Below are 13,277 nucleotides of genomic sequence, written 5' to 3'. Positions count from 1 at the left end.
GTCCTCCCCCTTTAAAACCTTCAGGTGTCAGAAGTATAAACCATAATTTTCATAAAATTTTATTGAGCGGTTTAGGAGTGTAAGAGACATTTAGTTCAGGCGTACACACACACACACACCCTGGTTTGAGGGTACTTAAATCATGTTAGACACAACGAACAACTTGCCTAAACCAGTGTAACTGTTTTCACTTAAATGTCTCAGAAGTGCGTTAACAGGCGGGCCGTGCACGAACTAGAAAATATTGCTAAGTATGTGTTTGAGGTTTGCGCTGTTTCTGTCAGGACTTTGAAAAAAGAAGCTGTAAAATGTGTCAAACAAATTCTTTCTTATTGTTTATGGCTGTAGTTTTACTGTCTGAATGTGTATGTCTTGTGGACTGCATGTTCAATTCATCCTTGTACATGCAATAAAAACATTGCTGGAGTAACTTTGAGTTTATGCAACCCTCTAGAAATTAGACCTTTTAAACTTTAAATTCTTTTATAGACTGTGAGTGTTAGAGTCGAGCAGCATTGATTTTGGGAACACATTCCGAAGCCACTAAGCACAGACCTTATAGTGATCTGTTGACATTATTGTCAGAACAAAATATGATTATTTTCATTTTCTTTCATCACAAATTCCATCAGTGCGTCAACGATCCAAAATGCTGCTGAAGTATTAACCAAAAACATAACCAACATGCATAAGAACAAAGGTAATAACATAATAATACAACATCGAAACATAAGTCACAACATGGCTTCCTGAGAAAATAATTAGAAGACCATAACTGATGAATTAAACAACTAAAATGTCCAAGGAACATCATAAAACTCAGATATTTTTAGTGACAATTCACATGCAGATACACAATTTAATTTCTGAACTTTTGTTTTGTAAGATTAATTGTGGCTTTAAATGTATGCACTCACTAAAACACATTTTAACAACTAGTTTGCTCACACGAGAGACGAGCAAAGAAGGTGTGTAGCTTCCTAAGAGGCAAACAAGTGTGTGTGTGTGTGTGTGCTCCTCAATTGACAATTTCAATAAACGTGGAGCGTTTAAATCCACATATTACTTCGGCTTCATGCAGCATTGGATCACTGGAAATTGTCATGTGTTCAGTGTGATCACACGTTCAGACGGTAGAGTTGTTGGCCTGGTGACCGCGTCGCGGCCTACTCCCGTAAGTGTGTAAATGGATGATTTGTAACTTGGTCACACCGAAAGAAAAAAATATAAGTACCGGTAAGTAAGTAATTTATATTTATAGAGCGCTTTTCTAGACCAGGGTCACAAAGCGCTTAAACAATCAACAACAACAAAAAATACTAAAAAGATCAAGATAACACCGAGAACAAAACAGAAGTCCCAGAAAATCAGGGAAAAGCCTGCACGACTTTGAACAGAACCTCTGTCCCATTTATTATTATTGTCTAAAAGGTGTTTTATTCTGAAAGAAGTTTGGTTGGTTTCAGTCAAAGTTTACTAATATAAAACTGGTACAATAATAACATTTGAGTAAAAGCTGTGGTGTTGCTGAGCACGAAACTTAATAACCCTTATGCCTCCTGATAGCTGCGTCGCGGCCTACTCCCATCAATGTTTAAATGAATGATAAGGCCTACAAAGCTCTATATAATAGATACATTCCTGCACTGTTGACATACACTGAAGAAGAGACTGAAATATAATGATACGACATATAAAAGTAAAGATTAATTTTGTCCTGTGTTATAATGTTCTTATGTCTTTTAAACCCATTATATTACAAACACCAGGAAGCTTTAATAGGGGATCATTCAACAGAAACATGTCCTTTAATCCTCATTGAAATTATAATTTTGTTTACATGATAAAGACATCAGCAGGTTTATGCTACAATTTAGATAATGTTAGCGTATTTTAGCTTAAAGTTTAAAGCCGATCAGCATCAATCATTCAACAGCTACGTAACCTTTCATTTGTGACGTATTTTGAAATATATATCTTCAAGAAAGGAAGTCAGGGGAGCTCTCAGAGAAGACAAGCACCTCAGTTCATCACTCACAAGTGGAGGCCGAGACAATCGCGAGGTATTTTAGTGTCTCCGGCGAGGACGCGTAAAACCTAAAGTCAATTAAAAAGTGTGATTTTTCACCGGGGCTTCTGGATTCTGTAGCAATTAATCTGCCCAATTTGATTAGGAAGGGCACAAATTAAACAATAAAGAGCTGTCTAATGAGGGATTAATTATGGGGAGCAGGAGGGGAGCGGGACTAAAGCTGCTGCCATGCGTCAGTGTCTGCAGCCGACAGCACAAGACCATAAGGAAGACAAAGAGGCTGTGGGTCCATGTGGTCCCGCACTGATAGGACCCCCCTCATCACAGATCAGCGCGTCCACAGCCAGCACAGTCCATAAACCCTCGGCCCGTAATTGAAAGTGTCAGAATCAATGGCTCTGACAGGCCTTAATTAAATTAAATATGTCTCCTGTGGGAAAAAAAGGGGAGGAGCACTTTTGAGCGTCTGCCCGAGTGAGCTCACCCTGTAACGCCGGGCCCTGGATGCAACACGCTCAGATTTACTCGTGTAGAGCAGTGACCCCCCTCAACCCCCACGTCCTGGGGAAGATACTGGTCCGTGAAGCGTTTTTTTACTGGGCTTCACAACAAAAAATAAGTTTTATATAATCTCGGTTCTATTGATGATAACTGTCTCGAGGGTGTTTTATTTTGAAAAGGCCAGATTTAATCTGAAATAACCTTTCAATGTGACTGAGTTTGTTCCAGTCAAGTTAACAAAAACAAAATAAACTCATTAAATTGATTAAAAGAAAATGTTTGTTTCATATACACGTTACTAAAACACACACAAATGTCTCCAAAAACTGGGAGACACACACATACAGAACTACATCATCCGCATACAATCAAATACACATGGATTCAAATAAACACATCTTGTATTTACCAGTCCCTAAAAGCACATTTTTCGTGCACTTAACCTTAGTTTTGTCATTTTATTTGTACTTTTCTTATCTGAATGTCGGGCCCTAAATGTGATGCTAACATTACAGTATAAACAATGTTGGGGTCACCTGATGTAGTGCATTAAACAGGGTTAGTAAAGAAGAAGATTTTAATTCAATTTGACTTTTTAATCAAACCAATGAATAGATTAGAAAAACTTGCTGGATCTACGTTTCTGTAAGAAATGTAAAGAACCTGTCGGATTTGTGTTATCTCTGGGTCAAGGTGACCCGCTGGTCAAGGTGAACAATCACCCTGGCTTCCAGGTATACTCATGCACCAGAGGCAACACTAGCGATACCAAAAAAAAAAGTTTGCTTTTGTGCCACCGGGTCATCTTGACCCAGAGACCGCACAAGGGTTTATAAATGAGCGAGTTGAAAAGACAGCCTGCTCAGCTCCAAACATATCACCGGCTTCATCTGCGAGATAATACGTTAACGACTCTTCAAAACCGCACACTTGCCGGAGCAGAAAAAAAAGGAAGATTCAATCTCGGTAGAACTGCGTCACGTAGGCTCAGATGAAGCGAGGGATTCTTCCGTCTTTGTCTCTGATCCTCTTGACCACAAGGCAACGTTGGACCGGGGACATTACCTGTATATCAAAAGTCCAAATAGCTCATCATTTCAGGCTTTGCCCACATTTTGGGGATTAAGGCCGACCGGAGTCAGGGAAGGGTCATCGACAGAGGAGACTTCCTGTGGCTGAAGGCAGGGTGGCGGACGGAGGTAGTAGTAGGCCTGCGAAAAAGGTTCAACCCCCCCTCTGGGTAAACTTGAGTTGCAGACTTGTGAGATTAGGATGGAGCCAAGTCTGTTCCTGCGTGATCAGAAGGACGGTTCACGCTGCTGCTCACCCCCCCCCCCCGCCCTAGACAAAGACCCCCCGATTCTGCCCCACTTTGTTGTACTGGTTTGCTTTTCTTTGGTCACAATCCCAAATGATGGGCTTAGGGGGGGTTTTAGCGAGAGGATAGTTTATGTACATGGTGTCACACGAAGGGCAGGCGGAGATTTGTGCTGGAGATATTTTTAAATAGCTGAACGTAGCACATAAATCCACATGATTGAATTTCAGAACCTGTTTGGATCTGATATCAGACGCCGCCAAATTAATTTCTCACACGCGTTATTATTTCGGCCTAAGACAAGAGAAATAGGAGACGGAGGTAGAGTTTCTTGGAAAATAGAAATATGAATCAAATGTGAGAAGTGAACAAGGGGAAGCACGACTTTAAACCTTGTGTCCTGTAGAGTAAATGCAATCACTTTTTTTTATAATAAATAAGCATTTTATCTTATGCCATTTTAAATGAAAACAATCAACTTACTAAACGATGTTGATATATTTATTAAGAATTGTTTGTCCTGAGAAATATTTATTTGCCACTGACTTGATGGAGTCTACTGACTCATTTAAGAAACATCTTAAGACGTTTTTATTTGTTCAGGCTTTTCCCTGATTTTCTGGAACTCCTGTTGTGTTATCAGTTTTATCTTGACCTTTAAAGTATATACTTTATTGAGTATTGTTTTGATTGTTTAAGCGCTTTGTGACCCTGGTCTAGAAAAGCGCTATACAAATAAAAATTACTTACTTACTTACTTACATGATACATTTAAAAATATCCATTTAAAAAAAATCGACTTCCATGAATTCCTGAACCGTTATGACACCAAATATGTTACAATTAAACCTCTTTTTTCTTGAAGATTTATGAAGCTGATTTGTTAGTGGAATCATTGCTTGTTATTCGCTTATTAAGCATTTGACTTGGGTCTCTATTGGGGTTTCTAATAAACACGCGACTTTGGTGGATGAAAGGCCCGGGAAATGATCTAGCTATCAAAATAATTTGTCTCGGGTTAATCAGGCCGCCTTTATCATATTACCCGCGCCAGTGGGTTGCAAATGATTTAAGTGCATTTTCCTGTTTAATGGCGCGAGAGACATAAAGAGAGCGATACGTCAATAAAAAAAAAGAAAAAAGGGGGGAGCGACGCACTTTTATCACAGGAAGCAGAAAGTGTGATAGCGGCGCAGCATCAGCGCACTTTCTGCCTCAGTCACGCAGAGGTCACTGCGATCCTATCGCTCTGCGCGCGCGTCTCATCGCATGCGCGCTCCCGCGTCCCATTAATAGTTAATCGATATTCAATTATCAAGATTTTTTCGAGAAAATTTTAATTTAACTTTTATTCATTGATTTAATGTTAAATTGAATGTTGGGTTGGAGGAGACGTGGATACATATCTGCAGGAGCATCAAAATACAAATAACGTGAAAATAAATTGATTAACTAAGTAAGTAACTAATAACTAACTAATATTTATTTATATAGCGCTTTTCCAGACCAGGGTCACAAAGCGCTTAAACAATCAAAACAATATTCAATAAAGTATATACTTTAAAGGTAAAGATAAAACTGATAACACAACAGGAGTTCCAGAAAATCAAGGAAAAGCCTGAACAAATAAAAACGTCTAAGGTTCTTACAGTTATTTTACATTTAAACTTAATAATAATAATAATAATAATAATAATAATAACTATCCAAGTTTATCTACAATCCCGTTTTCAAATATTATATTATTACTTTTTTTTTTATCATGACTTCTTTTTTATATTTGAGGTTGATTCATCGTTTGCTTTTGTATTTTCCAATATTATTTTTCCCCTTTATTATTTACTATGTCGTGAACATTGTTTCCGAAAATTCGCTTAAAAGTATTCCCTTAAAAGAAACCCCTACCCAAGAATTAAAACATGTTCTACACATTTAAATACATATAACACTACTACTACTACTAATTATTATAGACGCTAAAATTCTTTCTTTCTTTTGTTAAAAATGTCATAAAAACATAAGCAGGTTTCTGATAAGATCATGTCATTCGTTCCTCCATCGGACATCCTCCTCCAAGCTCAGCTCCTCTCCTGCGACCGCAGCCTGGATCCAGATCTGCAGCCAAACATCCATCGCTGTCTCTCTTTCCCCAGATGAACGAGGAGCCAAGTCCAGTCCGGCGGCTGACATTAGATCGACTCAGACACTTGATCATTTATTACAAAACAACTCTTTTTGCTTTTTTTTTTTTTGCTTCTCACTTGCTCGAGCCTCGTGGATTCCACTCCGTGTACCATCCATCATCTTCATCATCATCTTCATCATCTGAAGATGTGTGGTATTTTTATTCTCATAGCTGCTGTTAATTCTCTCAGGGAGGGGGGATATATAGATGTAAATGACAGATCTGTGATGAGAGTCAACTTTGTATTCCTGGCGTCTACATCCAGGGTTAAACAGCAACATATGGCGTGAGAATAAGCGACGCAAACAATAAACAAGAAGTCACCGTGCACGAAAACAAGTGCAGGATAGTAACAATAACAGTGATGCGGTTGTAATAATGTGAGTTTATTACTAAGGTAATGCTGGGAAATGAATTAATAATTATAATTGCGAATGTTTATTGTCCAGTCTTGAATTTTTTTTAAATTAATTCAAAAATATATATTTGTTGATTTAAAACTACATGTTTTTCCTTGATTAATTTAAACATGTTTTTGATAGAAGATTTAAAAAAAAAAAAGAAACTGTTGTTCACAACGACATCATAATGACAGCGACTTAAAAACAATCATTAACATGTGAAGCGTTTCTCTACTCACGTCCCATGCAGGGCTCCTCCTGCAGGCGAAAATCCGTTTTATTACGCCAAGTGCAAATATTTAGCCTAAAAAAAAAATGCCTTTTGACACGGAGCAAGTCTTTCATGTCTTTACAGTCTAAATGGAGCGAGGCCGCATGAAAGGGGTTAAGACAACTTTGAGAGGAGGCAACAATGGGCCTTTGTGAGCCGCCTCTCTGAGAATCAAAGCCAGTTTATAAAGTGAAATAAAGGCCTGTGGAGCCTTACAGTTGTTTTGTGGCGCAGTTCGCCCCTTATTTGTTGCCCCGGGATTGATAATAAAACGGTTTGATAATCTTCTTCTCCACGGAGAATCCGTCTTCTCCGGGGACACTTTTGAGTGATAAATTCCGCTTTTTATTTGTTTTCAGTGTTAAAAGTGTAAAGTGAGAACCCACGGGAAAAAGAGAAAGTTCAAGTACTGGTGATGAATGAAAGCCAACATACTCTTTCCTTAAATTATTTTTACTATACCCAATTTTTATTTTTAAAAACGACTACTTTAATGTGCACATGGTAAGATAAGAAAAAAAGCCACATATACGCCTTGAAAAATAATATATATGTATATATATAGCCTCGTAGTTTATTATAATGTGTCGATTAAAATGCCATTCTTCAGATAATTCACATTATTGTATTGAACAATACAACATTCTGACCCGTCCTGAACGCAGCACGGGCTGCAATAATTCCGCTTCCAAGCTGTCGGAAATTGGGGGAGCGGGGGATATATCTGAGGAAATTCTGGGAAGGCTGGATTTATATGTTTTTCCTTCTCAAATGTAAAGGAAGGAATCACAATGGATAGTGATGTATTCGCCGTACGCATTGTGAATGTTTTTTTTTTATTTGAAAATGGGATTTAGGACTTTACTATACGCTTGAACGCAATTTTTTTTTTAAAGAGAATTAAAAGTTTAAATAACCAATATATGAAATAATGTTGCTAAAGGAGAAAAGCTCTAACTCCTCTCACGTGCGCTATTATTGGTGTTTACGTGCACTTGTTTAACGAGTTGATGCTGCACGACGGGTTAAGTGTTTTCTGGGGCCCCCGAGCACAGGAGACATCAGACGAGCGTGGGGGCCCCGGAGACTCCGCTCACTTCAAAGCACCTTCCGAATCCACGCTCCTCGCTTGAACGTCTGAGACTTTTTTTTAAGTGTTTCCAAACCTGTGGCAGCTGCGCGCGGACTCTCGCTGGATATATACCTGCGCACAGGATGTGCTGCCGAGGAAACGATGAATTAAGAGCCAGAAAGAGTGTGAAAGTGGCTCTTGAGGGGCACCTGTCGTAAAAGGATCTCGGAAGGAAACTGAAGGAATCTATTTAAATATGAAGAGCGGAAGCGGAAATAGCGTTCACCTGTGGCAATTAGTTGACTTCGAAGTTTGATATATATGATATATATGAGGAAAAAAAGAATATATATATATTTATAAATATATATATATATCTATACATATATATATATATTTATAAATATATATATATTATTTTTTTTATATATATATATCTATACATATATAGATATATATATATAGATATAGATATAGATATATATATATTTATACATATATATATATATATATAGATATAGATATAGATATAGATATAGATATAGATAGATAGATAGATAGATAGATAGATAGATAGATAGATAGATAGATAGATAGATAGATAGATAGATAGATAGATAGATAGATAGATAGATAGATAGATAGATAGATAGATAGATAGATAGATAGATAGATAGATAGATAGATAGATAGATAGATAGATAGATAGATAGATAGATAGATAGATAGATAGATAGATAGATAGATAGATATTGAATGCATTTTATTTTTTATTTGTATTCAATATTCGGTCATCATTCATTAATTTTATTGCCATCATAAAATATTCCTGTGTTGTATGAACAACATTGACCATAAAAGTTTTCTGATTCTGATATTATTTCTTATGAAATATTTAGTATATAAATGAATACATTTCTGATTTGTTTGTCAAGGACTTGACTTTTGATCATGGGTTGTAAGACGATTAAATTCATGCTCATATCAAGTTATCTTTTATTGCATCTCTATGCAAAACAACAGTCCATGAGTCACCTTGAGTGGTATTTTAACTCAAAGCTGCTTCTGAAATACACACACACACACACAAAAAAAAAAAACAACAACGCGTATCTTGGGAAATCGGAGACTTCTATTGTGGACCCTGGACAGTCTTGTGGGCGCTGCTGACCTTCCTTTTCTCCCACTATCACACCTCATTTGAATAGATGGAAATGGCGTGCGATCGCGCAGAGAAAAAAGGCTAATTTTTCAGGCTGAATGGTTCAGTGTCCCTGGGCGAGAGAGAGAGAGAGAGAGGGAGAGGGAGGGAGAGAGAGAGGGAGGGAAAGAAGGGAGGGATGAGGAGGAGGAGGAGGAGGAGAGGGGAGGGGGCGGCGCTGAGCTCTCGGTTCAACTTCTCAATAGTCTCCCTAAAGTGGAGCTCTTTGATCCAGGGGCCGCCGCTGGCGCCTAAAAACAACATAACTTGTCTGTCCGTTTAGGACGCTGACAACACGTGACAGATTGTTTACGGCAGCCATTAGCGCCGCGGACGCTCGCATGAGAGCTGACACTAAAATATAAAGACGCATCCAATACATATATATATATACTTATAGTGAGATCTGACCTTCTGTGTCTTTCAAAGATTTGGTTGGAGATAAAGAGAAGCAGGTAAATCAATGTCCAGAGTGTAGTACTTCCCTCCCCTGTCACTACACACTTTACACAAATACCATGAGCTCTCACTTGCCAGCTTGACCACTACACCCCCAAATCACTCTTAACTAGTGGTTACATTTCCTCAGGGGCCACATTTTAAAAACAGCGACTCCAAGACAAAACAAAAGAGGGCCGAAAATTCAAGTCATAAGCTTAAATATGACCCAACATTATTATTTGATTGTATATCCATCTGACGTCAACGTAGTTTCTTTATTTTGACAAATTCAGAGGACAAAAGCAAAACAAAAAGACTGTAGTAATATTTAGAGACTAGTAATCTTAACTTTAAATCTCAAGAGGGACACGCAAATATACTCAAAAAGGGCCACACTTTTTGTTTTGTGTTCTTATATAAGAAAATAACAACACAGGAAAATAAAGAAGTATGAGAGTCATAAATAACAGTCTTATTTGACTTCTTGCATGCACACTTGTTGTAACCAACAATGTAACAGCTTTATATGTAATGACAAATAAATAGCAGTACTATAGCAGTAAGTAAGTAAGTAAGTAATTTTTATTTATATATCTCTTTTCCAGACCAGGGTCACAAAGCGCTTAAACAATCAACACAATACTCATTAAAGTATATACTTTAAAGATCAAGATAAAACTGATAACACAACAGGAGTTCCAGAAAATAAAGGAAAAGCCTGAACAAATAAAAAAGTACTACTGTCATTATGAACATGTTGTCATCTGACTTTCAACGCTCGAGTCATCGTGTCAGATGACAAAGCTTATTTGTACTGAAAAAAAACAAAAACGTATCGTCTTACTGAATAGCCCGCAGGGTTGATATGTAATATTTAATATTTTTATTAATAAATCTCTTATATTTTTTTTAGATCAAGTTTGGGCTCCTGTGTCGTTTCTCACCCTCCACATTAATTAAATGGCATGAATCTTGAATTAAAAAGTAGGCAGGATTCGTTTCAGTTGCTTGTTTTTATTGGGAATTGTTCACCACTCACTCTTTTTTTTTCTCTCCCTCTCTCTCTCTCTCTCTCTGACGCGTCAGGCCAGGCCCTCTCTCTCGCCTCTGATTGGTCAGTTTCTCCTGCACGCCCGCATTAATAAAGCCGGGCTCTCCTGTCCCCGCACATCAACATGAGGATACCGACTCTGTAAGGGACTCTCTTTCCACCCACCACTCAAGTTCACCCAAAAGTGTCACTCGGACCTGTATGGCCCCATCGACCGTCATGTCAGCCGTGACCGCGGGTTTAAAAGCCGAAGACAGTCGCTCGGTTCTGGGCACCAAGGCAGACATGCAGACCACCACCAGCCTGAGTCCACCAGAGGAGACCGGGAAGCCCAAAGTCGCCATCCTGCCGTTCAGCGTGGAGGCGCTGATGGCGGACAGGAAGCCCAGCAGAGAAGCCTCGTCCCCGGACCCCGCGGCCGCCGGGGGGTCATCGCACTCCTCGCTGGGGAAAAGTCCAAGACTGGGTCCCTTTGGAAGTCTGGATACGTCCGCGATGCAGATGAGCTCCCCGTTCTCGGTGGGCGACATTATGAACATGCCTGAGGGTGTGTTGATCAAACCTGAGAGCCCGGATAGTCAAGACAGAAACTCTTGGATACAGAGTCCTCGTTTTTCTCCCACACCTCCACGTAAGTCTTTTAAACTCCTTTCATTTTTATTATTATCTTTTTTAATGCAAAACCATATGGGTAGACGGGCTCGACTTTATCAACCATAACAAAAGCCCAGTGACTTAAAAACAATGTATATGATTTAAAATGTGAAATATTGACTTAATCTATGTTGTATATAATGATATGACATATATATAATGATCTTTTTTTTTATACACCAGGAAACATTATATTTTATTTAATAATAAATGCAAAAGTTAACCGTAACCCCGCGATATGTTAATTTTTTATATATTTTTTTTACCGACAAATCGCCCGTTTAACCATTTAAAATCGGTCTGTTTTTCATCTGCCACAAACAAAATTAGGTTCGTGTTTTTTAAATAAATTGAGACATTTCGTCAGCTCTGAATTATGAGACCTATTAAAGAATCGACGGGAATTGGATGTGTTGCTTTTTAACCATAATACCGTAATACCGTGATTAATGTCATAGTTTATTTTGGATTAAATTAAACTGAACGACACTGGGACCAACAGGTTTATTTACCACACACTTCCAAAAGGGATTAATTTAAAGATTATTTGGAGTTCTATTGTTTTGGTGAAATAATTGACATGTATTACCGATATATGTAACACTGCGTATTGCACGTGTATATTCATGATTTTTTTTTAAATCTTGCTTCACAGGGCGGTTAAGTCCTCCAGCGTGTCCACTGAGGAAGCACAAGACCAACAGAAAGCCCAGGACCCCCTTCACCACGTCCCAGCTGCTGGCCCTGGAGAGAAAGTTCCGACAGAAACAGTACCTTTCCATCGCCGAGCGCGCGGAGTTCTCCAGTTCCCTCAACCTGACAGAGACCCAGGTCAAGATCTGGTTCCAGAACCGCAGGGCCAAAGCGAAGCGGCTCCAGGAGGCAGAGCTAGAAAAACTTAAGATGGCAGCGAAGCCCATGTTGCCACCGGCGTTCGGGATTTCTTTTCCTCTTGGCGCACACGTTCCCGGTTCTTACGCCGGGTCGCACCCGTTCCAAAGACACTCGCTCCCGGTGTCCCCCATGGGCCTGTACGCGGCCCACGTCGGATACAGTATGTACCACCTCGCCTGATGACTTCCACCTGAAGACCCTCTTTGGTAAAAGATGGCTCTTCGGGTCGTTAGATCACGAACTCAAAAGACATCCTGGTGGTGTCACCTCGTGTCTCCAAACCCGACGAGGACCCTTAAGAACCAGTAAGTTCCTGTCAAGGTTAAAGCAGAGGGATCACTTTAACAAATGATGCATTTGACTTTTTTTGAAAAAAAAACCATGATTGCCAAGGGTCTGTTTTGGGCTCGATATGATCTGGTGTGTGAGACATCATTTTATTTTAAAAGAGATTCTGCCACTTTTATATTGAGCGCATCACCAGTGTGAATAACCAACGTTTATAACAGTGTTAGTAACTTGATTTGAAACGTGGTAACAAGCCTTAGGTCTTCTCTTAATCTGGACCTGGTTTGTAATGTCATTTAAAAAACAACAACAACTGTATTAGTTATAGTTAAGCCCATAAGACACACTACAATAAGAGGTCAAATTAAAAAGTGAGTCCATGTCTGAGCAGCCAGTATTAACACTGTTGTAAGGCGACTGCAAACCTTTATAAGTTCGGTTGAATCAAGTGTCAAATGAATGCTCTTTGTGGATTTTTGGAGAACTCAGCATTTTCTTTTTTTTTTGTATTTTTATGTTCTTAATTAACAGCATTGTCTGTTTTTTTAAATGTCTCCCTTTGCAAGGGAAATGTGTAAAATACTGTATATTTGAAGAATATCCTCATTTATTATGATTATATTTGTGACATAACTTAACAATAAATTGTTTATTCTTTTTTTCAATTGGTTTGTAATTATTTTTCAACAAAGCGTGATTTTTAAAGTCAAACCGAGTCGCTTTTCTAAATGCGTTTAAGTTTTTTTTTAATATCTGACTGTAGTTTATAAATTACTTTTTTCTTTCTTAATCCAAAATTGATGCCCATAAGATGCAAATTATATATTTATTTTAACTTATTATTCTACAAATGGTAGAGTTTGTTTTAAATATCAATCTATTGCAATTTTAATACAACATTTCACTATTCATGTCTTCACTCCAAAGTTATATGTATGATTGCAGTTTGGGTTAAAACCTAAATTAGT

At 38.3% G+C, this 13,277-nt stretch overlaps 1 protein-coding gene across 1 annotated transcript; it reads left to right on the top strand.

The window, feature by feature from the left end:
- The first annotated feature begins 10,606 nt into the window (after positions 1-10,606).
- On the top strand, positions 10,607-12,974 carry msx1a (muscle segment homeobox 1a). The gene is made up of 2 exons (XM_087801448.1): positions 10,607-11,104; positions 11,783-12,974. The coding sequence occupies exons 1-2, from the start codon at positions 10,675-10,677 to the stop codon at positions 12,199-12,201; spliced, it is 849 nt and encodes a 282-aa protein (XP_087657574.1). The 5' UTR covers positions 10,607-10,674; the 3' UTR covers positions 12,202-12,974.
- Positions 12,975-13,277: the final 303 nt, after the last annotated feature.

Source organism: Callionymus lyra, chromosome 10, assembly GCF_982586985.1.
Source record: "Callionymus lyra chromosome 10, fCalLyr1.hap1.1, whole genome shotgun sequence".
NCBI lineage: Eukaryota > Metazoa > Chordata > Actinopteri > Syngnathiformes > Callionymidae > Callionymus > Callionymus lyra.
The sequence above is the reverse complement of the archived record's forward strand: the minus strand, read 5'-3'. Positions and strand labels throughout refer to the sequence as shown.